Genomic DNA, 17659 nt, shown 5'->3' with positions numbered 1-17659 from the left:
TATAGAAATTGCACTGAAGTAGTGAGTGGTTAGTCACTTTCAGAAATGTTTTAAGGTCAGCTGAAGTAGTTTTTGAATATAAGTTAATAGGTCACTCTTCAGTTATTGCATGCATGCGTGCTGATTATTATAAAGGTGAACCAAAAGCTTTCTTTGTAAAGATCAGGATTTGGAGATCTATATTAGCTGAAAATATTGATTTGGGGTAGAATGAGGAAACTTTTTGTGACTTTTTTCCAGAAACAAATGAGCCTGCTTTCCCCTAAGTAAAAGATGTCTTCTTGCATCCATGTCTCATATCTGTAATGGGAGAAATGTTGAACAAGCCAAAGAAAAGTAGCTTATATGCCAATTTAAGAGAAAATAAAGCAAACTCAAGCTTAACAGGGAATCTGGGCAGAAAACTTCCCGGGATATCTGTAACCTGTTCCAAACCTGTGGCTTCCTTTCAAAAAAAAAAAAAAAAAAATCCATGTGTTTTAATATCTTTAGTAGACCTGGTTTTCCTGTTGTATGAAAGTAGAAAGCTTGGGTTTGGTTTTTTTTAAAATCTATTTATTTTGACTTGAAGATGATGTTTATTAGTCCTAGCATCTTCCACATGCAGGAAAGATCCAGTCTGATAGTGAGCCTAGATAAGCTAGGCTGTTCAAACAGACTGCTGATGCTGAAGGGAGTAATCGCATTGCCTCTTCTTCCTTTGCTTTCTGACATCATGCTCTTGTCCTTTTTCCCCCTTGTGCTGGCCTTGGCCTTTCCAAATCCTTTGGGAACTGGCTCCCCTTAGGGAGTCAGTTCAGCTCACTAAGCAGGCAGAAAACTGACTTGGAAACAAGAAAACTCAATTAACATTCTAACTAGCCTTGATATTTGTTTGGAATGTATTGGGAACGTTTTCTTTGTGCCCTTTCCTAAAGGTATATACCTCCATGGATGAAGTGAATTAGTATAACTCATGCTGCCACCAAGAGGTGGAGATTCCATTGCCTTCCAGTTCTTACTTCCTTTTTCCAGCTAAGTTTCTGATCTGCTTTCATGTGCAGGGATAGACTTCTGCAGCTGCAGAGAATTCACTTAGTTTACGGAAAGGTACAGAAATTACCAGAGCAGACCTGAGTAATAAGAAGGGTCATGTAGTTTCAAAAAGAGAAGGGAGAAAGGATATGTGGGGCTTTTATTTTTTTTTTTGATAAATGAGAAAATATTACGTTTGGTCAAAATAACCACATTTAACCTGAAATACAAACACCCGCACAAGCTCATATTAATTTAATTCAGCTAATTTTTAAGAATATGCAGGACCTGGCATAATGTATTGTTTTTAAGCCAAAATGAAACATTTCAGTTAGCTGTCAGTCTCTTCAGAAGCCTGTTTTGTCATTTTGCAGTACATTGACACTCAGGTGGCTGAAAAAGCCCCTACTATAATTTTATTAATTTTATTTGTAACATTTGTTTTATAAGTCATTTAGCAATATGTATTCCTTCAGCACAGATCTTTTATCATTCTGTTTATTAAGTAGTTCTTAAAAAGGAATTGAATATGTACGATCTTTACTGTATAAGCAGAATGAGAAAATTTTTATGTAAACAGGGCTAAGGCAAATGATGTTTCAGTTGGTGTTTAGCAAAATTTATTTTTTGAAGGCTTTTTTTAAGCTTGCTGAAAGAAGCAACAGTTGTCCAAAAGCAGTGATTGTAGCACATGTATTCTTGCTAAACTTTCATAAGAAATACAAAGCTTACTCTGGGGGCTCTGTAGTTTTGTTATCAGAAGTAACACTTTCAGCAGTAGGTACATGTGCAAAACTACTCATATAACTCGTATAGCTTCCTTCAGTACTTACGTATGGTTGGGTAAGCTGTTTTAGGCAGAAACAGGAAAAAGAAACAATCAACAGTGTGCCAGTTTAGAGTTTAGATTTTACCAAATGAGTATAAGGAAAACAACTGAGTCTTGAGACATGAAGTAGGAGAGTGTTGGGGGTGGTGGTGAAGTGCTAAAAGGGCACTTCTGATATGAATAAACATTGATATTTGTTATAATTGGACATGGAGTAGACTGTTAGAATCTCATAATGTGGTGCAGCTGGAAAGTAAGGAGCTTTTTGTAAGCATGTTGAGGGTTTGCTTTCCAGTCTGAAAGTGGAAGAATTAATTTCATTACAGAATTGTCAATGAAAAATAGAAAATTCAACCTAATAATGTGCAAATTCTGGTGCAAGCTTTTCACATAACAATTTCTGAATCTTCTTTTTCCTGATCCTCTATCTCCCACATATGCATCGTGAGGATCTTTTTGTTGCCTTAAAGTTAACATTAGTTCATGTTGTGGCCTTGGGGGGGAGAGGGGAAAGGGTCTGTTATCTCCTTCACTTGGTAGGTTGTTTTTTTTTTGGAGGATAGAAATACATATTCCTTCGTCAAACCTGGTGGTTGAAATTGATTAGTGAATTAACAAATAATTGGGCAAGGTGAACCTGTATGCATATAGGTTGCCTGTGAGCACAGGAGCCTTTTTTCCTTAGGAAAAAAACAGGTTAAAATATTTCTGTTGCCTATTTCAGGTATTTTGGTGTTACTTTTTAGAAACAACTGACTGAAAAGTGAAAGGTTTTTTCTTCTTACTCAAATCCTTAAGCTATTACTTTCTAACATCTAAAGGAACATTAAGCTATACAGTGCAGATACGTGGTGGGTTTTTTTTTATGAACTGATATTTTATGCAAGAGAATCTTAACTCTTTTTCAAAAACTGTATGTGAAGAAAAAAGAAGCACATGCCTTTCAGCATTGCTAAATAAGTAAAAAGCTGATACAGAGAGAAGTAACAGTTTGGGGTTTTGGTTTTTACGCATATGAAACTGGAGCTGACCAATGAGCCTTTGTACTGTCTGTATTCTTCAACACACTGCTTTTTAGGAGATGATTGAATACTCCCACTGTCCCTGTTTTGGTGGCTGTATGTTATATAAGCTAGCTTGAACAATAAAGGGTGGAAGTACTGTAAGCAGTCTGCTCATCAGCTTTTGTGATGGGGAAAAACATCCTGGTCATCTGACTAGTCTTGGGCCTGGTGCTAGATTCCACGTGGAAGTAATGAGACTATGGGTTTATATGCCTGTATAACCTGCCTATAGATATACTTGATCTTATCAAATGAGATTTTAGTAGGATGGATCTCCTCTGTAACAGGTAGGACTGCTGCAGGAACTGCATCTGTGTTTTGGGTAATTCAAATCCTGAAAGCAAAGACTTCATTAGAACATAAGTTTGGTATTTAGTTAGTACTCCAAGAAGCATTATCTGAAGTCACTTCCCTAGATTTGGTCTATTAGTCACATAAAGCTCTGTATGATAGATTTTATGTAACTTCTTAGCTTGTTGCTGTCTGGTACTAGAATCTGTTTGAAGTTCTGAAAGACTGCATCAATCTCTGATTCTAGCATGCCGTGTGCAAAAGGCACCTCAGCAGGCTGTTAAATTGGCTTCTACTTCAGCATTTGTTATAAAACCCAGTTCACATCTCATACAGAAGTTGACACCACACAAGCAACATATAGTTTGCTTTAGTGCAGAATGTGGGAGTTCACCTGTTCATAAGGAAAACTAAATTCATGCAACATAAGTATTGAGCATGCTTTTAGCATTGGTGGGCCGATGCAGAGCTGGATTGGCTCAATCTGTCCCTGCAATGAATCTTTCTCAGTTTAGACTTAAAGTCCTGTGGTCTGAACTACAGATGTGCCAGTCCTGGAGATAAATAAGGCTTTGCACTTGCATACAATTTAAATTAAGGCCATAGAGATGTACCCTTTCTTTGTTGTTTAAAGGAGGGAAGAGCTGTGGCCTTTTTAAGAATGAAGCATAGTTACTTCAGGTATTGTCTGTTGTAGAAAGTGTGTAAGTAAATAGGTAGCTGTATAACTGAAGAGGTATCAGAGTTATCTGGTACTGAAGAATATCAGATTTGTGCAGCAGACTAGAATGAAGTCTATTGATGGCCCTGACTTCACATTCTGTATAACTGGATTTTGTGATAGCATTGCATAGGCAGTGGGCTGGGAAACTAGTAACAGACTTCTAAAACAGATGGTGTAGTTGCAGCTCTCTGTATATGTGAGGTGTGTAGGATCTTTGTTGGGCAACTATCAACAATGGTATCAGGTCTGATCTCATGCAGGTTAACTTAATGCTGTGACTGCCTTTGAAAGGGAAGACTTGAAAAGAAATCTGCCTGGCACTCCTAGCATTTTGGAGGCAACATGTTACAAACATATCAACAAGTTTCCTCACTGTTGATGGCAAAACAGCCTTTAGCATCGTTCCTTAATCTGGCTTTGATGTGTACTGGACCCTTGTATATTACGTACATGGAGTATACTTGTATCAGGTTACCTTACAGTGGAGATAAGTATCTGGCTTATTCTGTCCCAAGGTATTTAAAAATAGAATAAAACCTTCTAGACTGATGAGGTCTTTCAGCTTTGAAAAAGGTGCTTATTTAGGCTTATTTTTCTTTCTAGCTACATGGAAAGGGGAGTTAATCCCTGAAATGCAAGATGAAGCACAAAGAAGAAATTAAGCTGGCTTTATAATGATTTTAAATTTGCAAGTCTCTGAGTGTGCTCCTAAAGCAGTTGCCCATGGTTACCTTACTGACTCTAGCAGGAATTGATGGTGTTTAACTCACTATTGATTTATGGCTATTAACAGAGCATGGAATAAAAGAAATAGCTTCAGAAATTCTTTTCTTTCAGCTCTATAGAGTTTTTGTGCTCTTCCTTCAATTCTATACTGTCCTTCTCTGTAGGGCAGAGTTTGGAAAAAGTCCTGTGTGAAACATCCTTTTGGGTGGGAGATCAGTGTGGCCTTGACTGTTACGCAATTTGTTAAACCAATAACTATTAATAACAGTTGTACTCTTACCCCCTAGATCTGGTGCATCCAGGTCAGGGATGAGGCAATATGACTGAGCACTGCTGTTGTGTGGCATTGCTATATGCAGTAGTAGTTTTTTTCCATTAATTCCATCCTGTCAGCTGCATAAGATGAACAGCGTTTTCTGTAGTTGAACCGTAGGCCAAGCAAACCTCCATGTTCTGATGTGCAGACTGACTCCCTTTGGAATTAGGAAATAGTCTCTTGCCATCGCAGCCATGATCAGTTGTGCTCCTTAGCCTCTTGCGGTAGCACAAGGAGGCAAGTAGTGTGCCATGGTGTATCTCTGAGGAATGGGAAGATTCTGGCCTGAGAGTTTTTTGCTTCAGATTGAATCTCGGTGGTATCTTGGTTTCATCTACTAAATGAGTTTCATTATAGTGAGAGATCAAGTCTCGGTAATCTACAATTGCTCTGTAAACCCTCAAACATCTCGGAAAAGAAAGGGGAAAAATAATGCATCAACATAAACCTTGTCTTTCAGTTACAAGAATTAAACTTTGGAAAAATTGTAACTTACATTGCCAGGAATAGGTCAAAGGGAATTGGATTTGTGGTGCTTAGAGGAGAGAAGGATGAGGGAGGGAATAAACCTTGAGTTTGTGAAAGGCTGTAGTAAAGAGAATGGTAATCTGTTGTTCTTTATTGCCACTGAGAGAGCTGCACAAAATAGTACACCTATCTTGCAATTAGGATGATTCAGAATCTGTACAGAGGAGAAAGTAAATTTAAGAGAAGTTAAGCCCTGGAGCGGATTGCTGAGACAGTTTTGCGTTCCCTTTCTGGAAAATTTTGAAGAAAGGTTGGATGAAAAGTGGTCTGGCTGTGCCTGCCTGTGTATCAGTGACACTGGGCTTGGATGCTCCTTTGAGTTCCTTTTTGGTCAGAGTTCTGTGATTTAAGCCTGTTTCTTGTAAATGTTGAGTAAAAGATGTTTGCCAAATAACCTATTTCTTCACTTAAGTAAGCCTGCAAAGTAAGCACACTTTTAACATCTTGTGTTTATAATCTGCAGCTGGTCCTCTTCAGAGTTTGACTTGAATGAAATCCGCCTGATAGTTTACCAAGACTGTGAGAGGAGAGGCAGACAGGTCTTATTTGATTCCAAAGCAGTCCGCAAAATTGATGAAGCTGTGGTTCAGGTATGAAATGCTAATTTTGCTTTTGTCCTACTGCTCTTTTGTTTCCCCTTGCAAAAGCAGGAATTACCATATGACAGTGTCAACTTCTCAATCTTATTTGTGATTTTTTCCACTTGATTCTGTGACAGCTGCAACAAGAGTGTGTTAGATTCTAAAAGCCTATGAACAGATATCTGGTATCTGGTATTTTTAATATAAATATGGTATTGAAACTCAACTTAGACCTGACTTGCTTTCAGGCAAAGCAATCTATATATACCCCTTTAAACTGAGTATTTTCTTAGCCTTTTTAACGTCAACTGGGTTTGCTTTTTGTTGTTAGCCCTGATTGTGCTGTCCCATTGTTCCAGTGATGTCTAGCATGTCTCTAAATGTGCTTGTCTTCCTTTGGTGTTTGGATTAGTAAAGTTGTTGGCTTTATGTGAATTAAAACAACTCCACTTTTGCTAACCATGCTGTAATGTGTAAGACTGACACATGACAATATATGGCCACATAAGTTTTGGTGACACACATAGAAGCAAGAGTAGGTGCTGTCAAGATGCAAATTCTTTGTGCTGCTCTCCAGGCACACAAATTGTGGAATAATACTTCCAGGAAACTTAGGTGATTTTAAGACAAGTAAAACAATAGTAGCTTCTGTTTTGTGGTTGTTTTGGTTTGGGTTTTCTTGGTTGGTTGGTTTGTTGTTTGTGGGTTTTTTTACTAGCTCTGTGTTTCTCTTCTACATTGAATTATTTCAAATTTTTATTTGTTTTGAAGCCTTTGTTACAACCAGCAGCTTCAGGCTGCCAGACTAGCATGGCTTATTGTAGAATCACTAGCTATATACAAATATTTGTGACTTGTAGAAATTACATAGGAAGATGCTTAAAAACCAGCAATCTCTATTTTGGTCACACTGCAAATATGCCATTGTGTCAAATCAGTAAGACTGATGAGCATTATCAGCTGATGACTGATCATCTACTTAAGAGGGTAAATGGGTCAGATTGGTCAGTTAATCTTGCTCCCCCCCCCAAGGTCATTACTTTGTGTCTTAAAGTTGGTTTAAAACACCCAGCATGTGAGGAAGAACTGTATTTCTGGCTTCATTTAAATACTCAAACTATTCCACTTGCTTGAATACTTTAAACTAAAAGTTAACTACAAAATGTCCTGTCAAACTCTATGCAACGCTGTCACAAAACAGCTTAGAACCTCCCTCATAACACATGATACAGGCTATAATCTGTTTTGTGGCCAGACACTAATTTAGGTACCTTTTAAAACAAAGCACTTTGAATGGCATGCAAACACAGATGTTAAAAGTGATCTTGAATGTTTCGTCATTTGTTTGGTATGTTATCAAGCAGTGAGCCTAAAACTTGATTCATTTAAAATTAAGGCAGAATTACTCTTAAGCTAAGTTCTGTTTAAACTGTAGTCGTGAAAGCGTATATGTGTATTTATCCATTTTCCTGAAATACAGTAAAGCTTATTCACAGTGAACATTCAAATACATTGTCTTTAAAGCACGCAATAAACTTATCTGCGGGAACTAGCAGGTCTGTATTCCATTTAAATATATATTTTTTTAATATACTGCATTTCTTTTCAGTGTTCTTAATCTAATTTCCAGTTCTTTCTGCAGATGGCATATATCAGACCACTTTTATTAGGCATTTTTGTCAATAGCTCATTCAACACATGACTACTGGCACTGGTGCATTTCTAAACCCCTAATGACAGTCACAATGGGATTAGATAAGCAATAGCACAAATACTATGCCAGGAGAAACTGCACAAAAGGAGTGCAAATATAGGATAAAATATAAAGTCCAGGATTTTACTTTTTTTAACATGCTAGTAGGCTTATTTTTAAATCAGTAAAGGAGCTGTGCTATCACTGTAGTTTAAATTCAACTTTTAAAAAATGACAGATCATCAACTCTGCTGTTCTTGAACTGCTCTTCCTCCTCTTCTGTATCTGTTGCCCATTTCATCATTTTGTCATCGGGACTTGAGTATTCTAAAACTTACTACAGTTACTGCACTGTAGCATTCAAAGTGTTCATCTTAAAAATCAGTCATGTGGAATATTGGCTTCTACTTTTATTTCCATTTAATTTCCTGTTATCCTCTTTTTTTCTTGTCTTGCCGAGCCCAAAATATGTGATGTAAATTTGGCTATGGCTGCTTTTTACTAGCACTAGGTTATTACTATTTCTTTTTGCCTGTTTGCTTGTTTTTTCTGTGAACTATCTACAGGTACCTTGTTGACATTTTAAAAAAATTTAGTTGATCTCTGCCAATGCACGTTCCCAATGAGGTAAACCATGGTGGTACAAAATAAGACTTATAAAAATACACTTCATTCTGATGGGCACCAAATGATTGAATGTTTACATTAATACACATTAAATATATGTTCATTAAGGAATTTCTTAAATATATAAAAAGTTTAAGAGTGTGAGATATGCTTTCTTTAGACTTTCTAAGTAGTTTTCATTGCTGCAAAGTTACAGATTTGCTCCATTCATACAAATCCTTTCAAGTGCATGTGAGAAGTATGTTTGAAATAATGTGGCCTTTTTAACTGACATCTAATGGACATTCAAACCAGTAAAAAAAAAAAAAAAGGGCAGCTGTTAAAGAAAACAAGAAACTCATTGGGTTTTGTTCAGGAAAACTATTAAGCAAATCCCAATGAATTAAATGCAGCTTGTCTTATGAAACATATACAAATAATATTAATGTAATCGGTATCTTTCCAAGACTTCCGTTGCACCTTTCTGATAAGTTCTAAGATGATGTTAAAACAGTGACTTGAGAGTAAACTTTGAATTAAATGGTCATCTGTATTTAAGCATTTATTTGCTTGGCTTTTTTTTTTTTTAACACAACTCCTTTACAGGTTTAACAAATAGATTTTATGACCTGGTAATTATACTAAATGATGCATTTATTCACTCCTTTTTTGCTGGCTGTTCTTCTGTTTAAGAAATCTGTTGCTCAGTTGGGGAGCAAAAGTTTTATGCAATTTGAGTGATTAATTGTGCAAATGATTACAAAAATTGGTTCATAAGCAACCTATAAGCCGCTTATTTTGTTTACATAAACTTTGGCAAATGTTACACAGAGCAATTCATGACAATTGGGAATGATCTTCCAGTGGAACTTTGACTAATTACTCTGACTGTGTGGGATACTATGACCTCTTGTCTGACTATAAATGTGCGAGTAGTTTTGCACTTTCTCTAATGGCCTTTTTAAAAAATATTTTAAAACTTATACATATTTTCTGAACCAAATAAAAATATCTTTTATTTCTGTTGCTTACCTGCAGTTTAAGAAAAATCTTGCCATGGTATTTTTACAGATGGGACTTCTCATGTTTGCTTTAATTGTTTTCATCATATTGCTCTGTTTTGACACAGAAAATGGCAGAGGATGCTTCTGTAAAGATTTCTGCCAAGAACTGCCAAGCAAGCAATGGGAACAACAGTATTTCTTCCCATAGTCCCTCAATAAGCTGTATGCAAAATATCAAAGAACAGATACCGAAGTATCAGGTAATGTTCATTACTTTTCTTGCTTGCATTTATCCATTTTACTGAAGACGTTTGTATATAAAAGCCTTAACTTACATGCATTGAATGATTAGTTATACTTCTAGTATATTACAAGTTGATCTGAACCTTGAGATATCTACCCTATCTTTAAAGAGCTGTAGAGTGAAACATGTGGGTACATCTTAACTTTTTGGTCTATCTTGGTCTTGTCTTTGAAAGAGTTACAAAAGATATTTAGTAGCATTATTATCTGTGAAGGTCATAAAAAGCCCTATACTGTTCTCTGTTCTTGTAACATGTCTACCTATGCTTCAGGTCAGTTCTGAAGAAGCTGTTGAACATGGTATATTAATAGTCCCTTTATTCTGTCTTACTGGAACATGAAATCTTTGAGACAACTATTTTCTAGGTACTCTGACTGTTTCTCAGTGAAAACATAAACATTTCATCTAGAAAAGTGCAATTTTGAAGCACATATAGATTAAGGTAGAAAAAAAATGGTATTTAACTAGAAGGTAAGTGATTTCCTTCAGAACTAACAAACTTCTCTCCATATTTGCTATTGATGATCAGTCTTTGAAACAAAATAAGAAATCAGTCTGATTATACTCAGAAACACAGTCTTCACAAATAATTTTCCAATCAAAAATGTTTCCAAGAAGCTTTCTATAAAGGCAGAGAAAGATAATTTACTCATTTGAATAAGGAAGACAGTTTAATGCTTGGGGATCCAGACCACAGAATTTAAGTCCTGTGAACACCTACAGGTTTCATCAAACACTCCATTATATGGGAATGTTGCTGGACACAGCTATTTCTTTGGAAATACAGTATATCTTTTTTTCTTCTTTCTTGCCTTTGGAAGTCCCCTGGTATAGGGGTAACAATGCCCATTTAGTGAGTAAAATAGAGTATGTCTTCCAGCTGTTCTTGCTTGTACATGCACTCAGTGTGTTAGAACCACACAGGAACTTAGTCTACGTGGAAAAGCAGAACTTATTTGTATTCTCCATCCAAAATTGTAGCACTATGGCACTGTGTTAAATTGAAATAGTATGCCAAGTTATTATTGACTTTGCTCTTCCCATCTTGTCTGTGTAGTACACCAGACCAGCCTCTGATGTCAACATGCTGGGAGAAATGATGTTTGGCTCAGTGGCAATGAGTTACAAAGGTTCCACCTTGAAAATTCACTATATACGGTGAGTGTCCTTTTCTTTGATGCACTCTCTTGTCAGGCGCTTGGAATTGATGACTCACTGAAATGACTGTTTATCCTTTCAGCTCTCCCCCACAGCTGATGATAAGTAAAGTCTTCTCAGCCAGGGTAGGAAGCTTCAGTGGAAGTAACAATAAGTAAGAACCTTGTTTTTATTTTTTTCTTCCATATCCAGTGCAGTTGTCTTTTCTTCTTTCTCCTTTTGTAGTCCTTCTGTCACTGCTTCTAAATTTGACTTAGCTGAAGTGGAAAAGTCTAGTAGAAAATCAGAAATGGCAGCTGTGGAGAAGGATTCTCTTGACAGATCACAGCCAGGCCACCCAAGTTTAAAAAGTAAAATCCCTCCAAGTTTCTGCTTCTTAATTTGTCTAGGGCGTGCAATTAACTTCAGAGGTTAGGTGCTTTCGACAATCAAAGCCTCTGTGTCTTCCTGCTGCCACCAGAAGGGTGAAAGAGGTGTGTGTTGAGAAAGCTTTGTGTCTCTGTACCCCACTTCTGTTTCCTTCAACAATGACAGAAGATACACTGTTTCTCATCTGTTCCCTCTTTCCTTGTCCCAAAAATGCACAAATGTGAGTAAACTGAATCCCAAATGTGACATATAGAAACTTATAATAATTCAAAGAGGGAGCCTATATAGAAAATAAATGCCTGTTTCCTTACAGCTTCAGAAAACCTACTGGTCTTTGAGTTAGATTGTAAAGTTAATCCTCAGCCTTCTTTTTTTCATAAAATGAGCCTAATTCTCAAGCTAATATTAATGCTTATTGATCACATTCTTAAGGAACGTTGGCCTTTTCACCCTTTTAGCTTACAAGATAGCTTTGAATACATCAACCAAGATCCCAGCCTGGGAAAGCTGAGCTCGAATCAGAACGCTTTGGGAACCTGTCGCAGTGGAAGTAATTTAGGTAAATATTTCCAGGTTCTATGTCTTTCCGACAACATGAGGCCATCTGTTTGTTCAGTTTGTTTTTTTTCTGTGGATCACCACCTTCCCCCCCCCTCCTTTTTTGCATTGCATTTGCTCTACATTGCTTTTGTTTCCTAGGTGTGTTACAGCTGTGTAGCAGCAAACTGCTGCAGGGTGTGTCTGAAGGAGGTCCCCTCCGGCTCATCCGCAGTGCTTCTTTCTTTGCAGGTTTGTGTGGAATGCCAGCCACAGTGTGACCCATCCATATGCACACACAAATCCAGCTCTTTCTGAATCCTTGCAGGACATACATAATTACTCTCTAGAAACAGAAAGGGCTAAAATAGTGACAAGAGATGTATCTGCTTATACTTAAAAATCTTTCTTCCAAAAAAATAGCTAAATAAATTGCTTTTTGTTCATATTTCTTTTCTAATTCCTTTGTTTAATTTTAAAGGTATTTTTATGCAGTGTTTTAAATAATAAATGAGCCCTCATGTTTCTTAGAGAACTTATGTTTCCTGGCTTGTAGCTGGTTTCTTGCTAGTGTGCAGGTGTCTTGCTGGTGTACAGCTTTTTTCTTCTCTTACATCTTGCTACATTTTTTTTAATTTGATGGCAGACATTCAAAACTAATTCTTGAGCTAAGTCTGGGAGGCTTTAAGGTTTTTTTTCTTTCACAATATCAATTTCTTATCTTTTTCAAAACTTTAAACTAAATAGTCTCCTTTTACAGGCATACTGATGAGCCATGCAGGTGGGTAGATCTTAGGCCTAATTAGTTCTGTTAATTGCAAAAATGTGAACTGGAATACCAATGCAGTTTCTTCACAGCCTTTGCAAATCTTGCATGCTCTACAATTTGAGTGACTGCACTACTAACACTTCAACATAATATGACATAAGCTGAATGTTTCTTACTGTGAGGTTTTGGATAGCAAATCTCTGCTTGTGGAGTGAATCAGAAGCTTAATGGACCTCCTGTTTGCCTATTTCATTATGATGTTAACCTGTGTAAAATGACAATATTGCACACACACAAAAATGTAAAGAGTGACAGATGGGGGTATCACCAGCCCTCATTTTCAAAGCATATCTGATTTCTAATAATGTAGACTGTATTCACATTCTTAAGCTTCTTAGAGATGTTTTTAGATTGGGGCAAATAACCAGATTCCTCTAGTAACTCAGTATGGGAATACTGTTTGCTGCCACCTCTGCTCACACCATACTGCTTATTTGGAGTAACAGTACAGGATGTAACTTTGCTGTTTTATGACCTTTAAACTTAAACATTTTTTTAAATGCTGACAAATAGTATGATGAATTATGTAATATTTTCTGTTGATCTGATCTGTTTGTTTTAGCACACAGCACGCCTGTTGATATGCCTAGTAGAGGACAAAATGAGGACAGAGACAGCGGCATTGCTCGGTCAGGTATCTGCTGTCTGTCTTTTTTGCCTGCTTTTGTGATTATGTTACAATTCTTTGGTGCAGTGATTCACCTGAAATATAGGCACCTTATGACCTGTAAATCCAAAATTTTTGGATCTGCTAAGGCGTTTTCCTTCTCCTTTTGCCCCAAGTCTTAATGCAAGAATATTGGTAATTATAGTCTTTGTTTACAGCCATTGTTTTCTGGGTTCTTTAACCAATGTATAATTTGGAGAAAGAACTGGCTGGAGCCCTTACTAAAGCAACGGAAAAGATGGTTTTGCACTGAATGGGAAAAGGAGGGGAGGAGACCAGGAGATCTGTCTGTTATAATGGGAGGGCAACACTTCTTAGGACAGAACGCTTTTAATGAGGATAAGAATACTTTCAGTATGTTTTAGTGAGGAAGATCTATGACTTTGTAAGAAAAGAATGTCCTCAGGCAGCAAAATTTATTTAAAATAATTGTGTCTCCTGTAGCAAGTGAGTTATGTGAAAAAGATTGGCAAGAAAGAGCAATATTTGTGGGAATTTGTTCCCAGTTAGAGTATAAAGAAAAATATTTAACCGGCACTTTGTAATTCAATATATGTGGGGTTTCTTGCTTTCTTGGTAGCATCTCTGAGCAGCCTTCTGGTCACTCCTTTTCCATCTCCAAGTTCTTCTTCATCGTCATCTAGTAGCTACCAACGTCGCTGGCTCCGAAGTCAGACAACCAGTTTAGAGAATGGAATTGTTCCAAGGTGGTGAGTGCAACACCTTCCTTCTTACAACAGCTGTTTGGCAGGAATTTAAGCTAAATAGAGCTTAAGCCTCTTTTCTTTAAAAGGACAAATCCTGTTATTAAATGCTCTCAATTCAGTCTAACCTCTAGGCATGTTACATAACATTGCCAATATGAAGAAAGATCAGGTTTTGGCTGAATATGAACTGCAAGGCCCGATTTGAAACATACTTATTTTTATTGAACGTATAGGCTGTGTCTGAAGCCACATTCTGAAAAGCAAATTAAACTGTTTCTGAAGGAGCAGAGCATCCTGTTGAGATGAAAGGGACTGTAACAGCACTGCTGCCATAATTACATTATACTATGATGAAGTCTGACTAGTGAGCAGTTACTGAAATTTTGGAGTAATAGCCCATGACGACTCTCCTGGCTGGTACAGGATGTTCCTGATGTGACTTCTGCCAAAACAGGAAGAAAAAAAAAGAGCTGTGATCAAAAAGCTTGGCTTCTGTTTTGGAATTTTATTAGCTTTTGTAGCTCAGTGGCATAACAAAGCATGGAATGCAGCAGACCTTTCATAGCTAATAAGCAAATTCTTTCCTTGTCAGCTGCAAAACAGCAAATGGTTCTTGATTATCTGCTCATATGTACTCATCCACCTGTACGCAGAGACAGCATGGAATTAGTGAAGAGCTACAAGAAATTCCTACTGTTTGGCCTTTCTCCCTCTTCTCTGTTTTCAGTTAAAGGAAGCTTAAAAGCTGCCAGTTAAAATATGTGGTCAGTAAAAATCAAAACAAAAACCTTTTGGAAGAGACTTCTTTCCCTAGGGTCAACACTTAGCTTTTCCTGGATATTCTTTCCAAATCATTTTTAACATGAAGAAGCAGGCAGTGGTGCTAATATAGCAGTCGTGCTTTCTAAGTCACGCTTGCAGTTGAGAATAACCTAGTAAACATTTTGCTTTCAGTAAATTGAAGTACTTTTTGGTCTAGTATCCTGAAGAAATAGGTTTGAAAGCAGTGCATGCAAAAAAGTTAAAACATTTAGGGTAAATAAGGTAATTTCAGCCCAGTTTAAGTAGTAGTCAAAGTTTCACAAATAGAAATTTCCTCAAAGTGTTAAGAAAGTAACAAATTGTTTAGAGGAAAGAAGCCCTTTTGGGCTGCTGCTTTGCTATTGGGAGTAGGTTGTGTTTCTTCCACATTGGAGAATCTATGCTGGGGAAATATATTGGAAACAGGACATTTTTATTTCCACTATCTAGATTTACTCTTGAATTGGGATTCTTTCTAAGCCAAAAAGCCTCTTCAGATACTTGTTTTCTGATTTCTTGCTAGAGAAACAGTAGGCTTCTGGTTGAATACTTCAGTGACAGCAGAGTTTGCACTTCAGTTTGTACAGCCAAGATTCTACAGTCTCTGTGACTGATGTTTTAGGCCAATAGCTCAAAGAAAATGAGATGTCTAGCTGGAACTCCGTGTAGTCAATTGGCAAGCAAGCTAAATTAGCAGCTTTGTTGAAAAGGCTTCTCTCGCAGACCTAAAGTCTTCAATTTCTGTTCCTGGGAAGCAGTACAAAAGCTTGTGATGTTTCTTAGATGATGACTGACCATCCTTTCCCAACTTCCTTGGGAATTTCTGTCTCTGCATGCAAGTTCCTGAAGTTCAAATGAGGTTATGTTTCTGTCTTGAACTCTAGTTTCCCACAAGCTGTTTTTTTCTGGGCTTTTATTGTGTGTGGTTTTTTCCTGTGTTCCTGGACTCATACCTCTATGATGAGAAACTTTTGTATATTTAACTTTGTCAAACCAATTAAACTGTAAACCACTTATTTTTAGAATGAACTTAGAATGAATGCTTAGCATTCAGGCTTTCGTCTGGTTAATTGCTTCATAGTGGTCTATAAATGCCACAAGCTCCATTTCAAGATAATTCTGATATGAAAAGCCTTCAAGCCTTTAATTACCACTCACTGATATTGCAGTCTTAACTTACAAAGAAACTCCAAAACCAAGCTATTTCCATGTGAGCTGCTGCTCTGAATGTCTCCATTTGTGTTCTATGGCTTTCTTGTCTGTTCTTACCCTTCTCCCCCTACAATTTCTCCGTGGATTAAAAGCCATTATTCAATTAAAGTTCCTTCCAAAAGACGTTTTGACCGTACTATTTTACTCATTCATGTATATACTTTTTTTCAGTGAAATTGATCAAGAAACTTTAAGCAAGAAAAAATAATAGTTCTGTAAATCCAGCAACATCAGTATCTAGCACAGCAATGCCAGTATTTATGGAAGAACAGGATGAGGGGATTGCTGGCCTTTTGTGTAATCACAGAAGAACTTACGCTGGGCTGAGACTTGTGGATATCATCCATATCGGCTGCCTGTGCAAAAGGACTAGCTTGGAATTTAGATCCAGTTGCTGTGGTACTTGTCTCATTGAGTCTTGAAAATCTCCAAGGATGGGGATTTCACAGCCTCTCTGGACAATGCCCTCCAGTGTATTAACCATTTTCCCTCTATTTGGCATCATTTGCAAACTTGCTGAAGGTGTGTTTTGATCCACAGACCAGGCTGATAATGAAGATATTGAGCAGTATTGATCTCAGTATCAACCCATGTGAAATATTGAAAAGTGGCATAACTGTTGAAAGAAATGTGGCAGAACTGTCAAGTGAATAAACAGAACTTGGGGAAATAATAATGGTTGTAAAATAGCCACTGTGTTTTTTTTGTTCTGGTTTTTGTTCTTGGTTTGTTGGGTGGTTGTTTGGTTTTTTTAGCAGAAAACAAAGCATTTTAAACTGAAGTATATCCAACTTTGAGCTAGGCATACATGTATTTGTAGGTATTAAGTTTGTGTTTTCACAGTAATTAACAGGTGGTGACATTTTGTCTTCAGTTAAAATAGAAAATTTTATTTTTCATGGTTAAGTGCCTTAAAACATCCATCTTAAGATGCTGGAACAGTATAGGTAGCATGTTTCCCAACTTCCCTCATGAGCGGCAGTATAGATTCAAGAGCATTATGGACACACTGCTGAGCACCTAGGCAGGAGTTTGAGTGCTGAATGCAGTTCACAGCTCTGAAATTACCTTTAACCTCCTTTGCTAATGATTTTGTATGTTGTCTCCATTCTCTTAGTCTCCCTTAAAGATAAATCCAGAAGGAGGGATTTTGTAGTAGCTCTCTTTCAGAGGAAAATGTTCACACCACTTTAGGAGCTGGCATCTTTGGGGGTTGCCTTCCTCCTATCTGAGCAAACATAGGTCTTACCTGACATTTTGATGGATATCCTCTGTTCAGAGACAGGTGACAGCAAAGTCTTTTGTAGTCAGTCAAAGGAGACCTAGGAATGAATTACCTTCTACTATAGAGAGAGATATGGATAGAAGACAAATTACTTCTCAGTACATAGGTAACTGTCCTAACAAATCTGTCTTACAGGTCCACTGAAGAAATGTTTAGTATGGCTGATGAAAGTTGCAGCTCCAATCCTGCAATGGTTCGGAGGAAAAAGATTGCAATCAGCATAATCTTTTCTCTACCTGAAAAAGAAGAAGCACAGAGAAACTTCCAGGATTTCTTCTTTTCTCACTTTCCTCTTTTTGAATCTCACATGAACAAGCTGAAATATGCAATAGAAAAGGTACAGAATTCTATTTTGGCTTAATGTGGAAAACTAAGTGTCAAACAGAATGAAGTATTCTAGAATCTGGTAGATGA

The 17659-nt window shown here is 37.1% G+C and overlaps 1 protein-coding gene across 4 annotated transcripts in view; it reads left to right on the top strand.

The window, feature by feature from the left end:
* FNIP2 (folliculin interacting protein 2) overlaps nucleotides 1-17659 on the top strand; it is a 52652-nt gene that overhangs the window by 17149 nt on the left and 17844 nt on the right. For 2 of the 4 annotated variants that reach the window (XM_049833513.1, XM_049833493.1), the window contains exons 2-10: nucleotides 5956-6082; nucleotides 9502-9636; nucleotides 10738-10838; nucleotides 10921-10992; nucleotides 11666-11766; nucleotides 11907-11996; nucleotides 13136-13207; nucleotides 13821-13950; nucleotides 17381-17582. In XM_049833513.1, coding sequence (XP_049689470.1) covers nucleotides 5956-6082; nucleotides 9502-9636; nucleotides 10738-10838; nucleotides 10921-10992; nucleotides 11666-11766; nucleotides 11907-11996; nucleotides 13136-13207; nucleotides 13821-13950; nucleotides 17381-17582 — 1030 coding nt within the window. The remainder of the gene's footprint in view (nucleotides 1-5955; nucleotides 6083-9501; nucleotides 9637-10737; nucleotides 10839-10920; nucleotides 10993-11665; nucleotides 11767-11906; nucleotides 11997-13135; nucleotides 13208-13820; nucleotides 13951-17380; nucleotides 17583-17659) is intronic. The other 2 variants (XM_049833521.1, XM_049833503.1) reach the window with 1 other exon arrangement.

Source organism: Accipiter gentilis, chromosome 3, assembly GCF_929443795.1.
Source record: "Accipiter gentilis chromosome 3, bAccGen1.1, whole genome shotgun sequence".
In the NCBI taxonomy this organism is placed as follows: domain Eukaryota; kingdom Metazoa; phylum Chordata; class Aves; order Accipitriformes; family Accipitridae; genus Astur; species Astur gentilis.
Note: the sequence above shows the minus strand (reverse complement) of the source record. Positions and strands in the feature narration are given on the sequence as shown.